This window comes from Pterocles gutturalis, unplaced genomic scaffold, assembly GCF_000699245.1.
Source record: "Pterocles gutturalis isolate BGI_N339 unplaced genomic scaffold, ASM69924v1 scaffold38815, whole genome shotgun sequence".
Classification (NCBI taxonomy): domain Eukaryota; kingdom Metazoa; phylum Chordata; class Aves; order Pterocliformes; family Pteroclidae; genus Pterocles; species Pterocles gutturalis.
Window position 1 is genome coordinate 16431 of NW_010144660.1, and position 21003 is coordinate 37433.

At 42.1% G+C, this 21003-nt stretch overlaps 1 protein-coding gene across 1 annotated transcript; it reads right to left on the minus strand.

The window, feature by feature from the left end:
* Nucleotides 1-5606: 5606 nt before the first annotated feature.
* Nucleotides 5607-19069, minus strand: NPNT (nephronectin). The gene is made up of 8 exons (XM_010085168.1): nt 18892-19069; nt 18408-18542; nt 17567-17689; nt 15274-15657; nt 9662-9757; nt 9153-9251; nt 6389-6645; nt 5607-5702 (listed from the first exon to the last, which is right to left on the minus strand). Exons 1-8 carry the CDS (start codon nt 19067-19069, stop codon nt 5607-5609), a joined length of 1368 nt encoding a protein of 455 aa, XP_010083470.1.
* Between the last annotated feature and the right edge of the window lie 1934 nt (nt 19070-21003).

Below are 21003 nucleotides of genomic sequence, written 5' to 3' on the forward strand. Positions count from 1 at the left end.
TTAACCCTATCCCAGCTGGACCCAGGACACCTATGGCTGGGAGAACAAATAAAGAGTCTAGAAACATAGATAACCTGCTGGAATTATTGTAAGCATTATTGACTGGAGGAAAAAGAGCTTTTTTCTCTTGGGATTTTGCTCCTTTTTTGTTGAATGAAGTCCTTTTGCCCTCTGAAATTCACCAGAAGTAGTTGATAACTTTTAGTTTGTTGTTTCCTCATGCAGCAATTATTAACATTCAGCTTTAGACAGCTCTGCAACCCATTACCTATTTTTTTCTTTTAAGTTTGATGTGGAAGAAGCATAGTAAATTTTGTGATTCTCTCATACATGAGAATTAAATATTATTTCAGAGTAAATGAATGACGCTGGAATTCATGGGCCGGAAAATCAGCTCATGAAAAAACAGCGTAGCACCATTTGAACTAAAACCTTTATTATAACTTTGCTAGCAGCTGAATTTATGTAAATGTCCTTTCCTAGCATAGCAGGAGCACTAAGGTTAGTCCTTTAGTTTTTAAAATTTCAGAACCCGGTGTTACCAGTTGCCGTCCTCACTGTGTGTCAGTAAGTTAGGGTTTGACTTGAAAGAGGCTTTTGGCTCGGGGTGCGTTTGCGGTAGCAGTGGGAGTGTGACAAGATGCGAACCAGAGCCACGTGGAGCTGCTCCAGAGCTTGTGATGTCTTGTGGCCTTACCAGTATTGCTGAGGGCAGCAGCAACGGGGCAGGTTAGGGCCAGGAGGACAGACGGCTGCACCCTTGCTCTGCCAGGTAGAACATGGCAAGAGGCAATTTCTTCATAAGGGCGTGCTGCCACTGCCTCTTCTCTGGGCGCACGCAGCAAAAAGCTGATTGTACCGTTAGGAGATGGCCAAAAGGCTGGAAAATGTGAAAGGGTGGGAGAAAAGAAATGGGGTCAGGAGCTGGGAGTGAAAGGTTGGTTGCTTGGGAGTGCTCTGCCTGGACACGGATGGTGGGGAAGCAGAAAGAAATTGTGTGTATGGACTGAACATAGATGGGCTCTGACCTTGCTGACTGAGGAGTTTAATGAGGGTTCAGACAGTGGAGCCAGAGGAAGGAGATATTTGCCCTAATTTTAATCTTTGTTTATCTTTACGCAGCTGAAGAAAAAAAATGTTCTGTATTTTAAACCAGGGAACAAGTACAGAGGGGAGAGAGCAGCTAACTGCTGTGTCTCTGAATGCTGTTTAACCCCAAGCTGGTGTGGGGCTGTATGATAATCTGCTATTGACTTCGTGCTTTTATTAGAATTACCAGCAAAGTCAAAACTCAATTTACCTGTCATCTCCTGAGATGAAGGGAACAGTATGATTGTTGGAATGGCTGATGTTGGTGCCCTGTGGTCATTTTAAGTTACTAATGTCACTTTTTCAGGTATAGAAAGTGTGGTTTTTCCATGGATGGACCACAGTACTTCACTGGGTTTTGGTTCACTGCTTTTGCTTCTTGAAACATTGGCAAGAGGTACAAGTTTTTATTTTCTTTTTTTCAGTATGCAGAAGGTCCAAGTTACAACACTCAGGATGGATGTTTTCAAGATGTGATGGAGTCTTAGGGCAGGACCTAAAAGGTGGTTCTCTGCCAGGTCTGAGCTGCTGCCCAGGGAAAACAAGCAATAGAGGAAAGGTTATAAAGAGAATTTAAATTTTTTTTTTTGCTTTTGATAGCTGTCTAATCTTTCTGATTTTGGAAGGTCATAGTCACGAGGCATAGAGAGAGTAATAATAGCAAAGCGTGTCTGAGAGAATGCTCCACTGCTTTACGGTTATTAGGAAAATAACCACAGGAATTAATTTTTTAAAAATAGCTCAGCGTTGCAGGCACAAGGGGTGTGATTGTGGCTACGGAAAAAAAGTTCTAGCTTCTTAGTTCCTAAAGTTAAAAAAAAAAAAAACACCCTGTTTGCTTAATATTTATCTCAAGGAGTAAATTGGCCTCTCGTGCCAGAGAAAACAGTCTTTGGGAAAAAAGAAACTTTATTATTGTTTGGGCAGGATCTGGCAAACCCTGCCAGGTGCAGTGCTTCATGCCTAACGTGAATCTTCCTGGTAGAGGAGGGCCTGAACTTAAAAGTATGCAGCCGGGGAGAAAGGCTGTGACAGTCTGTTCTTCATCAACAGCTCAGGATCACAGCAGCAACACAGAGCTGGGAGATGGAGAGAAAAAAGTTGGGGTCCTGGAACAAACTGGAGGGCAAGAGAAAAAGTGCAGCTGGGAAACTTTGAGAGCTGTGGGAGGAGGAGGAAAAGGCAGGGAGAGGAAACAACCTGTGCAGCAGCTGGGGAGCTGTACCCCCCTCCATGCAGAGCCTGGGGAGCTGTACCTCACGGTGCATGCTGTGGTGAGTGCATCCAGCTCCAAAGCACACACACACACACTGACCATGGGCAAGATAAAGAAGTGATACTAAAGCCGATGTTTTGACCTCCAAGCCCAGGGTAATTTATTGAAGGAAACATTAAGTTTTTCTCCAGAATGAATGGGCTTTATTGAAACCACGCCCTGGTGACTTAATGACATAGCTCTGATGGACACTGCTGCTGGCCACACTACCTGTAATTTATGAAGTATCATCTTTATTTTCAGTCTTTTTGGAGGAAAAAAGTTTCACATGTCTTTTAAAAACATTAAACTATAAGCTGGCAAAAGCTTATACAGTACATTTTGTAAATGTTTTCATGTTAATTTAGTACAATTTCTTCTGTTTGTCTAAGTATTGAAGCAGGAATTTCTGTGGGCACTGTTACCCATTTGTTAAAGCCTGAGCAGGAGGGGCTGTTATCACCTACTGCAGAGGCAGCCCTCTGGCCTTATTCTGTTTCTTCAGGTTCCTGTGAAAATGGCAGCACCTGCTCCCTCCTGGCTGTGGCTGTATGGAGCTGCCTGAATGGGCAGGCACAATGAGAGCTGGCACCAGCACCACTGACCCACCTCACCCTGTCTCCAGAACCACGAGGAGAGCGTGACACACAGGGCCTTGTGGCACAGCCAGCTGCAGAGGTGACTTACAGCCACTGCAGCTCCTCCAGAGCCAGACTCACAGCAACTGCCCCGTGTCCACTCTCAGCTGAGACTCCCGTCGTTAACAAGGCTTTACAGCGTTGCTTGTTGGATTGGAACGATGAAATGCACTCACAGAACAGAGAGACCCCACCTCCTCCTGCTGTCATGTGAGTACGTATTTCAGTTTACCTTCTGAATTCATTCAAATCCTGGGCTCTAGGGGCTGGTTGCAGAGGGGCAGAACCCCCTTCCAGTCTTGCACAGATAGGAGATGGATTTCTGTTTTAACCAGGGAGTCTCCATCTCAGAAAGCTGCAGTAATGTGTGGTGAAGACCATCTTCATCCACTGGAGATGAACCAGACCAAAATGTGTTAGTCTTGTTAGCTGCCAAAGAATAGAGCAGTTTGTGCGGGTTCAGTAGCGGGTGGAACTGTGGCGCTGCTGCTGCTTGTAAAAGGGACATTTTGTATTGCAGCAGCTCTTAAATTACCTGTGAAACTGTTCTTTAAAAAAGTGAAGTTGCAAAGTGTCATTCCTCCTTTTGAGTCATACATATAATGCTCTTGTCATGCTACAGCGAAATACTTTTATTTTTAAATCTCGTAACAAGAGCTGCTTCACTTTAGTTGAATTGCCAGATTGAATCTTTTGATTCCTTTCACTGCAATAAAAATGACACTTTGGATCCAGAAATGAAAACAAGATTTCCAATTAGTACCAAGTAACAGCCTCCTTTACTGATTACTTCAAAATGACAAGGTATTTCAACTATTCACAAATATTTCTGACATATTACAAAGTAACAGAAAACTATCATGATCATATTTAAAGCAAAATAGATTAAAAATTATTATAAACACATTGTTTTTTCCTTTTTAAAATGTTTGTTGATACAGTTTTGCAAGAGACTATCTGTTTGGTCAAATAAACTTCTACTATACAGACTGTGCTTTGTCCTACGGGACAAATTGGAAAAATATTTTCAGAACAGTACTTTGTCAGAAACAGGGGTTTGGAATATGACCTCTAATGGCCTTGCAGTTTTGTCTCCGTGGACTTTGTGCAAGGGTTAACATGAATTTTCCTTAACGCTGAGTTTATAACGTGATATGGAGCTGACACTTATTGTACATTGTATTTAAGTATTTAAAAGATCTGAGACATGTTTCTTATATATACATTTTTGAAGTTTTAAGGCTGTGCCACTAACAGATTTTATCAATCTTTTGTCATTACCTTAAATTACTTTGTGAAATTTAAAATTGTTAGCAGCAATGATCATGATCCATGTTCCTCATTTAAAAAAAATCCCAAACCAAACAGAAGAATTCCCTGGGAAACTGCACACCACACGCATGATACATCACTAAAAAATTAGTCCAAAGTTCTGATAAATAGTTCCAGCTCGAGCTACTAGTGTTCTAGTTCTAAAGAATAAAATGTTTATTATATACAGAAGGGTTGGATGGAATATGGACATTTGATGAAGATTGCTCAAGGCATTTTGTGGTGCCAGTTGGTCTTACAGCACTAACGCCGCTGCCCTTTTTGCGTAGGCTTGCACCACCGCTGGGAAGAGAACATTCCTGGGGGCAGCAACAGGCTCAAATTTACGAGATGCAAGTTGTCTTCTCCAGGCTGCTCGGTCTTCAGCTGAACCAGGAGTTTCTCGCAGGACTGAAGCCCTTCAGGGCTTGCTCCTGAGCTAAATGCAAACTTCTAACAGCGTTATGGGATGCCAGTTTACATCAGGTAAGGGTTTGGTCTTTTGCCTTCAACATATTACAACAGGAAAAACGCACCAGCAGTTTTCCGTGAGCACCATGAACTGACTTTGGTAACGTATCCATTGGCATGACCAGCGGGATCAAAGAATATGCTGTACGCCTCTCTTGTACAATAAGAAAGCACGGCTGCCCGTTACCTTGCAACTAGAGGCTGTAAATATTAAAATCATAAATATGTTCATAACCATACACATATACACAAAACACAGCAGCAGCAATATTACAGGATGCAGTGCCTACTCTATAGATGCAACACCAAATAAATGCTATTTCATACGGAGTAAACCCTTCTTCAACGGTCAAGGGCAGTAAGCACAGTTCAGGTCCAGGCTTCTGCTACTCTGAAGTGACTAAAACCAGCTCAATCCTGCTGTCTATCAAATCTAATCAAAGAAAGAGCAGCACTGTGGGAAGATAACGACTGTCAGTTAACACTAAAACTTTCTGAGCTGGAGCATTCTTTTGCCACCATTTGTGATGAATTCTCCCTTTTTCACAAGTGCTCTTTGGGTGAGCGCTCGCCAGGCTTAACAGGATAAAGTCATTACGTATGAAATATGATTTAGGGGTAAGGATTAACAGAAACAACCAGCTCAGGACTGGAGTTCCTGAATCCTGGGAGGTGCTCTCCATGGTTTTAAGTGACGTTTCAATGAGATTGCACTTAGCAGACCACTAAGAAGTTGTCACTCTCCAACTTTTTCTTCTTTTTTGTGCAGTTCTGTTTCAAGGCTTGGTCAGAATACCACAAGAAGGGCGAGAGGTGACGACTGCGCTGGTCCATCGTCTTTGCTAATGCTCCTCAGAGCAGCGTCCTCTCCTCAAGATCACGTCATCTAGTCCAATATCCCCAGTTCTTCCTTTCCCTTTCTCCCCTTTGAAAATAACCTGGGAAGAGAAATAGAACGATTTAAGCACAAAAATAAAATAACATGAAAGAAGCTTCGGTTCAGAGAGGTCTCAACAGTAAGACATCAAAAGCGTAAGAAAGCTCAGGCAATAGTAACTGACTCACAAAAGCCTATTTATTCTGCTCACAATTATGGCTGGTTTTTCTGTTTCTGATCCTCTCCCTTCTTCACTTTGGCATGAGCTTCGTGAAGAACAAGCAGTTCAGGACACATTATAAAAACGACTTATTTTCAATGACTTTGCCCTTGTTTAGCCAGTTATTAATCCACAGGGGATGACTCTTCCTATTTCACGGCACTGTATTATTTAAAGCATTGCTCATGAGGAACCTTGCTCCAGGCTTTTTGGCAATCCCTGTACAGGACGCCAGTGTCCATTAAACTGCTCTTTCCTACAAGGTGATTCCCTTAGAACGGGCACTATGAGGTAGCTCTGTACAGGCTATTGTGTAGTTTCCTGTGTGTCTGTTGCTGTAGGTGGATTTTTTGCATAAACTAATTTGACAAAAAGTACAATGACTGTCTTATCCATCAGCAGGGATCAAAGGGGCAAAACACAGGCTGAGCTTGGGCCTGGAAGAAAACCATCCAGTGCTACATCATCTAAGTGGCTCCAGCTTCTCCTGCAAAAAGCCAAAAGGCAGCACGTGCGCCAGTACTTACACTCTTGATGCCCGCTCCTCGCAAAGTTATGTGTGTCTGTCTCCAGCCGTGGCCCCCGTTTCTTCCCCAAACTGCGGGTCCGTGAGCGCCGTTTTTCCTTACAAAGACTTGGAGGGCCGCAGAATGCAGCCCAGGCACCTTATGTCTGAACGACAGGCACAAGTCGCCAGCCGGCGCCGAGTGACCCAGCGGCAGGATAAGATGCGCTGCTCTTCCTTCTTTGCCTTCGGGGTCGGCGATGGTAAGATATGATCCCCCTGCAAAAGAAAAAGCAGTCATGGTTTTTTTGAATTCTGTGTTGCAGGACCAAATGTCTAAGAGTCATTAAAAAAAATCAGAAGGTATAAAAGGGCTCCTCAAAGTCCAGTGAGTCTTAAATAAATCACAGAGCTGCTGGAACGTGAACCAGAACCGATGCATCTGCCTCCTGCAAGGTAAGAGGTACAGTGCTGGTCTTCTGTTGACATTAACACCTGGTGAGCTCCTTCCTAACAAATTTCTTTTGTACAAAGCAAAAAATACACCTTTATGTATTCCTTCCTTTCTAACAGCCCTGAGTGCCTGCCTGATTTTAAACCCCCAGTGACATTAAAGCCCCTGTGTACATTTATGCCCCTGGTAAGCTCTGTGCTTTTGCTGTTAGATGGCTGAAGGACAAGGCCAGGATAAACGTTATCGAGTAACTGAGCTGCGGTTCTGTCCCTTCTCTTTTGTTTGGGAACCGTGCTAACAGGTGAAGTCTCAACGTGTACCCATTTGCAAACATGGACAGCCTTTTGATTTCACCATACTTTAAACTCTTAATTGGGAATAGATACAGAAAGCTAGAAATACTAACGGTTTCCAAATGGCTGTTAACTTGATACTGCTCTTAGAGAAGGCTTCAGGGAGTGCGAGTTGTCAGTGAACGTACGCACTTAATTCAAAACTCTGTTATTATCTCTGATCATGTATGAAGTAAAGGTGCCTTCAGAAAAACACCTTGTAGATATAAAGGAGAGGATCTCATCAGTGTGGCAATATCCATTAAGTCTAAAAAGGAAAAAAACCAAAACAAACAGCATATACTGCTGTAGGTCCCACACACCCTTTCACATAGGCGCTCACAACTACAACAAATGAGACTTCACATCTTGGAGAAAACCCACACCTGTATTTCTAGTTTGTACTTTTCATTAAACTTTTGCATGGTGGATGATAACTTTAAAATCTGAACTCACCCAAGTGAGGGTGTCACTTAAGATATTATTATCATTATTATTATTATTATTATCCTGAACCTAAGAATCTTTTTTTTAATTGGATCAGATTTTTTAGTATCTTCTTACCAAAAAAAATTTAAAAGTTTAACGATCTTAAGGTAAAGGTGGCATGTAGGCTCCTTAGCTGAAATTGATGATACAGAAATACTGCCTTTTTTTAATACTGCTGACCTACAGAGTTGTTACTTAATTCTAGAATAGAAAAATAGTTCACATTTAAATTGGCCTGCTCCTACTCAACCAGAGCTTTATTTTCTGAAAGTTTCTTTTTGAAAGTCACAATTACTTCCCTCAAAAGCTGTGAGATTTAATGACAATGCACCAGGGCTTGTCACACACTTGAAAGGAAAGCCAGCCTTGTCCCCAGTTCACTGCTTGTACGTGGGTTTGCGGGTTCCTCTGGTCTCAATGAGATTTAACAAAGGCCAGTATTGTGCTGCTGGCCAGGACCCAGGTCTGCACTTGGGCATGAGGTGGTATCCCTTTGTCTACGGATCCAATAAAGTTTTTTGTTGGTTCGTGGGGTTTTTTTTAAAATGTTTTTGCATCAAGGTCACTGTTACAATAAGCACAATAGAGTTTAAATCACTGCACCTGTTTGTTGTAGCTACAATTCTATCACTATAAAGGTACTGACTTGACTCATTAACTGCAGCTGTTTCAGATAGTCACAGTGACTGGCTCCAATCAATAGGAAACAGATCCATGTGCGCACAAAGCCAACATAGCTGTAGGCAAGCCCCTGCAGGAAAAGGTCCCCTCAAATCGGTGTTTCCTGCGTGCAAGAGAAGCGTGTACGGCTTCAGCAAGGCACCTCTCAAAATGCAGGTTCTGATAAACCAATAAATAGCAAACTTTGAAAGGTGAAAGCAAACACTCGGGAACAAGCTGTGAAAATAAATCTCTGCAACAAGGTATTCCAGACAGGAGGGAGTGGGTGGGGGACTTCAAGAGACTAGTTTTAACAGGTTATGTCAACAGCAGCAGAACATACACAGGAAACAAAAAGCTGAGATTGTCCCTGACTGGGAAGCAACACAGGAGAAAAAAAAAAAAGTCTGGGAAATTAAAAAAGCCACTTAAAAATAATAGTTCTGGAACTTAATACAGATTAACAAGAATTTTTGAGTATAGATAATGAATGCGCTTTGAGTGCCTGCCTTTCTCCGAAACAAAGCATCTTTACATCTATTGTTTCAAAAAGATGTTGGAATGATGTGGGATCTTTTTCAAGATGCTGAATATACTCTGAAGCGTGTCTCCTTCAGAGACATTCCTATTGTAAAGATACCAGCTATGATAAAAGTGAAATTCTCAATTGCTCTTTCGTGTTGGGAATCCTCAGTTTGGATTTTTATACACAGAAGAGGCGTGGGTGTGAAATATATCACAAAATGAAAGGGAAGAGAAGCTGTGTAATTATTGTCATTCAAGAAGTGTCACCAGCCTCAAGCCTGGATGGTTCCTCAGCTACAGGACACGATTGCACGCAGGTTTCTTACCTGATGTGTCTCTCACTGGTTCCCAGTGCAAGTCGTCATCTTTTTCCTTCATCCATCCACACAGTCCACTGTCAAAATTGCAGCTGTGTACCAGCACACCTAGGCAGAACAGAGCAAAGGTCAAAAAAATATATATATAGTAGTGATGTGGATTGTTGTGGTTGGGGAACTACAGCAATTGCACTTGGGGCTGCCACTGGCAAGTAAATATGAAAATTAAATGCAGCAGAAGGAGCACTAGAAAAAGAATCTACAAAAAATACTAAAATAATAAAAGGGATGCTAGTGTTATTATTAATAATTCACACAATTTTTGTGCTAAATCTGTTAGGAAACAAAACTATAAAGGTTTGCTCAGGTAGTGGGTTGTGGGGTTTTTTTTTCTTTTTACAAAGCACAGTTTAAACAAGAGGCAGAAGATGCTGGAATCCTGTAAAAATGTATAAAAACCCACGAAATGTAAAAAAATTCCTAAACTCTAGGCCCTAACCAAGAGATGTGATGTTTACCTGGGTCATCATTTGCTTCATATTCATCGGCGGTAATCCCTCGTTCAATTTCAAGTATTTCAAACAGATTATTGCTCACTCCAGGCTGGCGTGGAACTGTAAGAAAAGTAGAGAAATGAATGAGATAAAGGTAGTTAGTGACCCACTTCCTTATCTTTAATAAAAAACAGCAGAGCAGCTGTGGGCATTGTGCTTTTCTTGGATAATTCAATATATTTAAATATATTTGACATGAACATTCATCCATTTTATGCCTATGTGATTTATGATTTATGGTGTAACATTTATCTGAGCTCTGTAAAAGGTGATTCCCAATCTGCTACGTGAAAATGAAAGCTCCTTTTTAACCAGGAAAAAAAAAAAAGAAGAAAAAAAGCTTTAACCTTGAAGCACACTATTCCCACTCCAAAGGCACTTTTAAAGATCGTGCTTTCTCAACACAATGAAGCTACATTAAAGTCCTTGCTCAAACTTTCCATCCACTCACCTTCCACAGATGTTTACGGGAGAACCTCAGCAGGAGGCAGTGGTACGTGGAAGAGCCCCACACACCCCTAACCTCCGAACACAGCCGAGGGTACATCCGTCTCTCCGCAAAGGATGAGCGCTCCCTGAACAATTATCTGGGAGCTGACAGGCAGCGGCCCCAGTGGAAGCTGGAGTTCCACTGTTAATTACACTGGTTTGCTTTCCAGCAAAGTCTGTCCTTCAGCTGCTGCTCTCGCCGCAAGAAGGAACGCTCTTGGTGATTAACGGCCCCGAGGTTACCAGCCATGCAGCAGCCAGGACACCCAGAAATTGAAGAGGTCGTTGTAGGAACGATGGTGCCAAAGTCAGGTGGCTACAGAGACTTCCACCGACTTCTGCAGGCGCTGTGCCAGTCTGGGTACGTCTCCAGAAATAACACCCTGCTGTCATGCCTGATGGACAGCTGTCAACTAGAGATAAACAGATTGCACTGGATAGAGCTGTCTGGGAAATTTGTCTTTTAGAGAGGTCTAGCACATAATTAATACCAGTAGTACTGTGTTTCAGACACGTCCTTAGATGTTATAGTCACCTCTGACACCTACGGTATTTGTGGGGGCCTTATCGACATGTTTTTGACTTGACTTTTCCCTAAACTCTAAACACTGTTGTTATGAAGTTCTAGAAGAAGGTGTTGCAGAGCTTTGAACTGGTCACTTCAGTGCTCAGACCTCCTTAGAGGAAGGTGCACTCGCTGTGAAACCGGAGAGGCAGGGCTCTAAACACGATCCCTGTGTACACTGCTTTTTGCTACGACGACCAATATGCAGAGTGGCGATCGTGGGAGAAAGTATTTGGCACAATTATTTTCTGCGAGTTTTCCAAGCCCTTTCTGTGTACTTTATACAGCCTATCAGTGTGCTTTTCACTTAACTTCAATGGTTTGATAAAGCTTGTTAAATATAAACTTGGCTGCTTTTTTCTTGGAGAATTTTATAAGCTCTGAACGAGCCAATACATCAACAGTACCATATTCTCAAAGTTCCTGAGCTAAGTTCTCCACAGATGCATGACTGTGGGGGGGAACATTTAATAACTGCATAAGACTGATTTTTTTTTCAGCTTTTTAAACTTTTGGGAAAGCAGTAGGACTTTTTTTTTTTTCATTTATTTGCTAATTGCAGAGTTTGGGAGGGTAAGAGATGGTGTGTACATATGCCAGGTTATTTGTAATTACAGAATAATCACTGTTTTGGTGTTACAAAACCAAAACAAACCATGGAGCGCAGCTTCATGTTATTAGTAATTGTTTATTACTATTAATAATGCAGTGTTCTGCCTCACAACAAACACCACATTCTTATGCAATTCCATTCCAAACAATAATCAGGACTAAGCTTCCCATTTCTTTAAAACAACAACAACAAAAAAGGCCAAAGATTTTTTGACTGCATAGTTACAACGGAAAGTTGTTAAATTCCACTTCCAAAAAAACCCCACAAGTGATGAGATCTCACACAGAACTAGCAGAAAGCAGCTCAAAGGAAAGGTAGTCCAGAGGTCAGTCAGATTTCCTGTCCTGTTTTCCTCCAGGGAAGAGCTGATATACACTGGGCTAAAAAGAAAGGGCAACAGAGAGGTACCCCTCCCCCTTTTACCTGGATACTCGTAGTGTCCTCAATAATGTTGCCTAACACTCTGCAGAGCCAAACTCTGCAGTGAGCATCATTTCAGGCAGGGCTTGCGCGGACCATCGCACCCTCGACAGCAACATTTGCATAAAAGGGGAGAGATGGGGCTAGCCTGCGACCACTCTAAAGCCCACTCCTGCATTTCTCAGGCAGTTACAAAGCTCGTTAGCTTTGACCCAAATCAAATATGATCTATATTTCCAGAAGATTTTCTGAAAAGTAACCTGCCTGCTTATCTGGGAACAGCGATTCAGGAGGTGCAAAGCGCAAACTGAGTTTGAGGGAAACACAGCTGACATAAGCGGTGTACGGAGGCTTGCACATCAGATCTGGGGATAAAACCAGCTGGAAGACTGATGGAGGGTGTATTTTGTAAGACACAAATCTTACATGAGATTTGTAAGATCTGATGACTTAGCTCCAGAGTACAAACAGGAACAAAGTGCCTACCTTAAATGGCTTAAATATTGAGACAAATACCTTGTAATAGGTGCCAGAACAGTGAAGACAGATTAAATGCTGTAAAATTATGCCACTCTAATGATATCAAGGAATAATAAAACCCACATCCTTTGCTTTTAGCATTTCCCTCTTCTTCCTCAGTTTCAAGGATCACACAACTGCATTTACTGCACTAAGGACTTTTCAGTCATTAAAAGGGGGAGCAGAAAGGATCAAGTTTTAATCCAATCTTTAAAGTTTTTTAATAGCTGTTATGAGAAGAGTCTCCTAATTGCAATCTTTTCAGCTCCACTAAGGGCTAAGAAGGAAAATTGCTGAACTATCCTTTAATACAGATAAGAGTTTTTGTTCTTGCTCTGATGGTATCTAGTATTATGATTTGCTTCTAAGTTTATGCTTTTAATGCTTATCACCCAGATCCCGACGGCAGCAGAAATTCATAGTCTTATTGAGAAGTTTCTTCGATTTGTTAGAGACTTTATCCATCCGAGTAAACCACAAAGATTCCTCTGTACCTTACTGTAGTTTGTATCAGTCCTGAAATGGTTAAATATTAAGCCATCGCCGCATTCCTCCCTCATTGCCATCCCCCCGTATCCATATCGGGAGAAGATTATCCTTGGTGCCAGATTCCACTGTCTGCATCTGACTAAGTGGTTCAAAGGCCAAGTGTAGGAATTCCTTTTCAAAAAATACTCTTTTTTTTTTTTGTTCTCAGAAAAAGGAGCTCCCCAAAGTCACTCCACGCACTTTTAGAAAAGGAGTAGATCATCTAAAGAACAGCAACAACCCAATACTCTTCAAAAACTGCAAAGGCACCGAAATAACTGCTTTGTCAAAGTCTGGCTAAGGTGGAAAAAAAAGGAAGGAAAAAGTCCATGCATCACAACATAACCTGCTTTAAAAACACAACTTTAAATGTTGAGGTCCTCAGCAGATGCTAAGGGCTGGAAGATCAGAGTTGCCAGTGGTTGCTGGCTACAGCACTCGCTGTGCTGGGTTCTGCCCTCGCTACTTAAATGCCTCTGGACAGAGGGGACAGCAGTGACCAGGGGAGCAGAAAGGAGAGAAAAAGAGAGGAAAGAGAGAGGAGAAAAGACACTGTTCATTAAGGATCACACTGCTAGCACCGTGCAAATTCCTACCACCTAGAGCACACGCAGAGTACGCCTTCAGTCACAGAGTCACACCACACACGTATGTATACCAAGTGTCTCTTTAGCAGGGGACAGAAGAATTAATACGGGATTAAAGGCACATATCTAGTGACGATTTGAGGAGCTGTCTGTCCCTGGATTACCTGGTGACACCAGTAACAGTTCTTCATGCTTGACCTGCTGGAATCCTGCTGTACAGAGCGCTGAAGCCTTTGAAGCTATGTGTGTGTACCACAAACCTCACAGGGCGGCAGCTGACCTAAACAAACACTTGATACAGACTTCCCAAAGATCATTTTTTTCCTGTGTTTGTTGTATGTAGCACAATGTAAGCTTACAGTTAGAAAACAAATGTAAAACGCTTTTACTTTCCTTCTTTCCAAACCCCTCTATCTGAAGCGCACATATTGAAAGCATTAATCTAGCCTCTAGGGAGAACACAGAAAGACTAATTGTAAATAATAAGCTTTACACAGATGATTGTTATGACTTCGTGAAAATAGCTTAAAACTATCCCTCTGCTTTAGAATTCCAGAGAACACTTGCAACACGAGACACCTGGGAAGCACGATGCTAGCCTAGAATAATTTCCAAGGAATTCTGTTTTTAACTGTTGGTTCCCATTATATTAAGTTTTGGGAGTCTTTAGTATATTTCTTTTTAGAATTTTACATAAAAATTGTTTTATATTTTTAACTGAACACAGATTGTTTAAAAATAACCTTGAAAAAGCTGAAAGCACACTCCTCTGAGTAGGACCAAGGCTTATCTTCCCAAATTCTAAGTCAGTTTTTGTCTCCATTTTAAATGGATCAAACTGTCTACAACAGGTAAGATGTCAACAGGGAAAACAAATCATTTTTCACAAGGAACAAAATATTTCACTGTGTAATGACCTAAGAGAACGCAGCCCAAGACACCACACAGATGCCAAAGCAACCGGAAAAACCTCCCACATTGCTTGTACACCTGCTCTGAGACAGCAAACTTTTCCTCCTACTACACTGCTTCAGCAGCTTTATTGCACATCAGGCTGAAGGGCTGATCCAGCACACCCGCTCTGTCTCTAAAATTAGTGGCAGTACTAAAGATGAAATCGGCTGTTGAGTATTTCTTGGCAGATAGGCATTACTCTGCATGTGCCAGTAACATCGTCTGTGGTATGCACTAAAGCTGGTGTAGAAATGGAGCTGGAGCCTTCAGAGCAGCTCTTAAAAACGACTTAAAAACGATTCTATGAGAAGCTTACTCTCTTCAGCTTTTCATTTATCTGTTTTCATAGGTGTAGTCCATAAAATTAGCTTCTCTGTTATTTTTATGCAATTTTCTCATTCCTGAGTCATAAACATCCCACGCTATTTGAGTTCATACAATATAGGTGACATAACAGTCTTTAGGTAATAACATGGTCCCATTTCTTACCATGCCTACAGCTACGGAAATATGCTACAAGTGACTCTCAACTGCCTGAATTTGAATCCGTTGACTATTTATGAGTTATGTTGCATTTCAGTACTTTTCAATAAAGTCATTTCTCCAAAATTTTCATCTGAAAGTGTAATTAGGTTAAGCACTTATACAGGATGATATACTCACAAATTATTTCAGGAAGAAAAAAAAAATTTTTGGTTGAATTGATTCATAACCTCCCCTCCACATTTTTTTTAGGTAACAAAATCAATTATTTGTGCAGCTTTACCATATGACCATTCTCAGTTTCACGTCTTTGTTCTCATTGATAAACTATCCCAAAAAGCCCAAACAGTACAGGGCATGCTTTCACCTCACTGCATCTACGATTCTGATAAATGAACGGACATGTAAAATTACTTACTGAACACATCTCCTCGGGGTTTCTGAGGATCCGGCTGTATCCTGTTGTCATCTGTAATTCCTGGGGAAGGTGTTGTTTCAATGGGAACCTGTGAAGGCTCTTCAGTTCTTATCAGAGGAGTTGTTTGTGGTGGTAGCATAGGTCTCATTGTAGGCTGAGGTGGTGTTGGAGGTGGCGGCCTCATCACTGGCCTTGTTGTCACAGGCACATACCTAGTGGTTGGCTTTGGTGTCAGTCGAGTTGTGGGCCTGGGTGTAGGACGAGTCGTTGGCACTGGTGTAGGATGCGTTGTTGGCCTGGGTGTAGGACGAGTCGTTGGCACAGGTGTAGGACGAGTTGTTGGTCCTGGAGTAGGACGAGTCGTTGGCTTGGTCACCGGCCGTTCTGTAACAACAGCAGGTACATATGGTGTTCTGAGGGGTTGCCTTGTGGCTCCAACATCAGGAATCCTATTGGTTATAGCACTGCCTCCCTTAGGGAGCGTGCTGTTGCCTTGGAATACATGATATGGACCAGGTGTCTCAATCATAACACTAGGAATAACTGTAAAGAGAATCAAAATCGGACCAAAATGGACATCTGAGTCTCTCGCTCGAGAAACTTAATAATATATTTCATTATGACATGGAGAGTCTTTGCTGAAATCATCTCTTCTTCTGAATGTTTCCACTAATTAGAAACATACTTCAGCATCAGCACTGATGAATTATCACATTCCTTTATGGAGTACTTCTCATTACAGCAGTTCAGAGATGATTTAGGAGGACTGAAGGCCAAGAAACTTCCAACCCCACCTCCTCCCAAGCATCAACACTCTCTCAGAGTTGGCAGAACTTACCCAAAAGCACTGTTAGGAAAAAAGCATGGACAGGAAGATGGGTGTTAAGCAGCCCTGTAAACTGGACAAGTTTGTACTCAGGAGCGGAGGCAAGTTTAGTAAGACTCCAATGGTACAACCATTTTGGACATGGATGGGCAGATACCTTTGACTTAGGAAAGTTGTCTTTCAGACCTCTACACTTCTTCTAAGCTTTTTTTTTTTTAATCATTTTACAGAGATTGAACCTAAGACAATAGCCTTCATTTAGATCTTTACCTTTGCTGAGCACCAGGTAACTAAGTAAATGGCATTTTTTCAGCCTCCACAAAAAGGAGAAGGTGAACTGAACGCCATGTACGCCACAGTGACAGTGCCTACACCACCGTCTCCCCCAGTATTTATAAAGAAAGGGCAACAAATTTTAACTTCGTTTCACAAGGGGAGTTTCTGCAGACATAAAACACAAGAACATCTGTTTTGTTATTTATAATTTTCTATTTGTTAGTAAGCCTTTGACATCTCACTGGAGATCTTAAAAGCCCCAGTAAGAACTCTAGTCACATATTTTGTGTACAAGTGTTTCAAGCATACCACACAGTTAAAACTAAGAGCTACTGTTTGTTAAACAATGGATTGTTTGATGATAGCAAGTGAGAAGGTTTTCTCTCTGGCCACCTGGTACTCTTTAGAATACCCTGCAGTTTTTACGTTATGGTATATTAAAACGCAGCTTAGGACTGTGTCCCAGAAACACACATGAAGTGCGTCCACACACAATTGCAAGCACTCAGGCTGTGAAGGACGACCTTAGCCAGACCATGTTACCATGAGGGCTACAGCCAAGCAAACAAGCCTGCGATGGCATTGCTCTTTGAAGAGATCAGCGAGTCACCAGAGATCAGAACGCACACGTGAACACGGGGTCCTCGAAAAGATTCAGCAGCTGTCACAGAGCTGCACAGTCCTGAGGGATGTCAAAGGTGGGGGAGCTCCAATGGCCTATTCTGTACCAAGGGGGACAGATGCTTCTCCCAAGAGAAAGGGAAGGAAGGGAATTCTTCCAGAGAAATCCTCCCTCTAAGCTCTGCTCAGATCTGGGGAGCAGTGTGGAGTGGATGGGGGGAGCTGCTGAAATGGGCCAGTTGCAGAGTGTACGTAAGTACAGGGTATGAGTAATATGCGCGCTTTGACGAGACCTACCCTGCTTACTCAATTGTTCTCATCCTGCAGCAATCTCTAGAATCAAGCTGTGAATAGGGAGAGGTGAATTTCTTTCTAATTATGAAAATGTTTCAGGGAAAGGTATTTTTACCAAGGCATGCTAAGAGAAAACTCTGACTACATTCCCTGGCCCCTTATTAAGTATTAAAAATAGTTAAGAGAACCTGAGACCGATACTGCTGTATCTCAATAATTTACAAGATGGGACACATTTACTTTCAGAATTCCTGTTCTAAAAGGAGCATTACATACGTATGCAGTTTGTTCCATTGTCTCTGTGCCCTTCTTTACACTTGCATTTGTAGGATCCTGGTGTATTGTAACATCGTGAAAAACTGCCACACTGATGGTAGCCAAGGGAACATTCATCTATATCTGCAACAGAAAGTTACATTTAAAAATCATTTACATCAAAACAACTCAGCTTTCCGCTTATCCCTGCAAAAACACTAACAGTAGTATGGTCATTAGAAAAATATTATTAATTTTAAAAAATTTAATAATACTGAATTGCCAGTGGGGAAAAAGAAGATAGGCAGTCACAAATCAGTGTGGTTATACAAATTTTAGGGTAAAAGGGACTATTGTGCAACTCCAGTATTGCTCAGCTTATTCTTTAGAATCAGCTTCAGTGATGTGCTGTGGGTAGACTGCAGTTGAGATCAAAAAGATCACAATTTGAATAACCACTTCTGAAAGGTGGCATGGTAAGAAAAGAAAAACAAAGTGTAGGAATATGCATGTGCTTAATCACGCAGGTATTTAATGTTTCCTCTCTTACACATCTGCATAGATGTTTCTACATCAAGCAGAAACCGTTTAAAACATCTTATATGCCATTTCCATGTTTGTTGTTAGCGATGCGAGCAAAAATCTCCCAACTCCAGTGCTCTGCACAGAGATTTCTCTACAAAAAGTATACTTAAACATAAAGCAATGCCTCATTATCTCCACACGACCTTCTTTCAATAAAACTTAAACCAACCTGCTTCAACATTTCAGCCATAATAAACAAACGTTCCTCTTTAAACCATTAATTGAGTTTAGAACATGCAGCTCTATTACACGCACAGAAGCGGTAAGTTGTTATTACCATAGCACTGGTATTTGCCTCCTATGTACACTAGATCGAAGCCTTTATGACACTTGCAAATATAGCTTCCAAAAGTATTGACACAGTGCCTAAATCGTGGACAGATAACTCTCCCAGTAGCACACTCATCAATATCTGTGGAAAGAAAGGAACTGTATTATTCTTAATAGCAGTTAGAATACAACGTATACACTCTATATTAAATTGCTTTCACATACCCTGCAGTGCCTGCGCTGTAGTTGACCTCTCTTTCATGGTGAGGCTGGTTACCTGAGTGACCTTAAAATATCTCAGATGTGCATTTGCCCTGCCAGGGGCTCCCAGCAGGACCCGAAGCAGTGCTTCAGCAAGCAACGTCCAAACAAGGCCAGAAGAGTGGGAAGACACAGGTGATGCTCAGTGTCTGATGCCCCTCATCTCCCAGAAGCTGCTGCTCCTCACGTTAACAAGCCAGGCAGGGACCCAGGGAGCAGCCGATGCTCACCCAGCGCTGATTTCACCGTCTGGGAAACTCTAAGCCAGAGGTCAGGCTGGTACACAACAGCTGTGTGCACTACACTCACTCTGTAGCCCTTGGAAACCAAGCTGAAGCCTGCTGAGTGCTTGAACCCTAATTCTTCCCGGAGGTAGAGACCTGCCATGCATGGCTCCCTCTGACGCATGCTGCTCCCGACATTTGCCGGTTATCTGCAGGGCACAGTTCAAGCCTCTGCTCTGCTGCTCTATCAGGCTCTTGATCTATGGGAAAGCAAGATTTTGCTCTCCACGCAATTCTTTTTCCGAAAAGGAGCACTTCAGCTGCAGGTGTCAAGAGTGCAAAACAAAGCTGAGTGATTGATGCCCTGCTGCTTGTGAAAGAGGCCTGAACAAGGCAGAGAGAAGCCCGAGTCTCATGCACTGCACAGAAAAAACATTTCCACAAACCTGCTGGTTAGTTAGGGAGCTACCTGAGGCAGGGGAGACATAGCTTCAAATTCACCAAGCTATGCTTCCCCCAGCCAAAAGAAGTGACCTAAAGCCAGGAATTACTGGCTAGATGGGCTCTCCCATTAGCTCCTGCTGGCACTGTCCCCCTCTGCATGAAGAATTACTGAGGACAGCAAGGATTCGACCCCTGAGCTCCCACTCTCCTGGCCCGTCAGGCTGCTCTGACACAGCAGCTCTCCCTTCCTCTCCACCGAGAGCACTTCTGTGGGAAAGGGCTGAATGAGAAAGAAAACGGCCGAGACTGGGCACCTCTCCACAGGCCTGAACCTCCCTATAAATCTGCCTCTTGATTTGAATCTATTATTAATGTTTTAGGCTTTGAGTACATTATTAACAGTTTCACAAATTCTGCCGTGTTCCTTACTGTCCTTTAATTTACAAGTCACAATTTTCTACCCTTTATTAAAATATTATTTCAAGGCTGCAAATCACTCTCAATTACTGTGAGCTAGTTGAGATTCTTTGTTTGTCTGTTTACAGCCAAATTGTTTGGTGGCTCTTTACTGATTGCCTGAAAGGAACATTTTAAAAAAAGAATGATCAGCATGGGTTAAACTAAGAATAGAATAATGCCTAGAGGCATTTCCACCTGTGCTAAAAATATGCATTACATTCCCAGCTGTCCTTCAAACTCTCCTCAAACAAGGATTTCATGAGCTGCAGCCAATGAATTTGATTTTTTTTATCATCTACACTTTTATTTGTCCTGCAGCAATACCCAAACCCTCACTGGAGCTGACAAACTCAAACTTGAGTCAGAAGTAACACAAAAAGGGTGCATGTCACAATCACTTCCTACCAAAAAGGGGGAGTAGATCATGTCATGACCCATGAAGGACAGACACCTCTTGCTGTGACTATTTCTCTGCATTGTACAAGACTACAAGACTGCTCTGAAATTTTTGTGGAAAATTTTAAAAATAGATTATGAGATCAATCTGAATGATGCACACTCAACTGAGATGTGGGTACACAGTTCAGCACCTTTCTGGGAGGAAAAAAAAAAAAAGGGTATTTTTGAGAACTACACTGAAGAATTTCAAGAGCATCATATAACTCATAAGTTTGAGTGCCAGACTTTGTCACTAAAAAGGCACTTTATTTCAAAGTACGAAGTTTGCCTGAATATACAAGTGCACACTAGGAGCACCTTGCCAGTATTTTTCTAGCAAATTTCTGTACTTGGTATAACTTCCTTGAAACTATACTTAAAATCACTCAGCTCACTATGGCTTGGCACAAGTTTCTTACAAAGATCCTTCCTGCCATAATGTCTGCAGCTTGATTAACCACAATTCAATCCCTTCAGGATGTGACAATGGTGGGTTTATTTCTCCTGTTCTACCCATTGTTTTGCATACAGAGACATGCCAACCATGCACTTCAGAAAGCCTCCAAATTAGAGCTGAGCCTGCTCCTCACATCACATCTAGAATCTGTCCCTTGCTCTGCCAACAAATTCTGGGTCAGCGTGGGTCAGCCACTTGAAGAACCACCTCCCTTGGGGACAGCCATGATACCCAAATGGATAATTAGGGCATCCAAATTCTCTCACATACTTTCCGTGCAAGCATTGTTACTGGTTATGGAACTGCAGCACTGCGTAGGA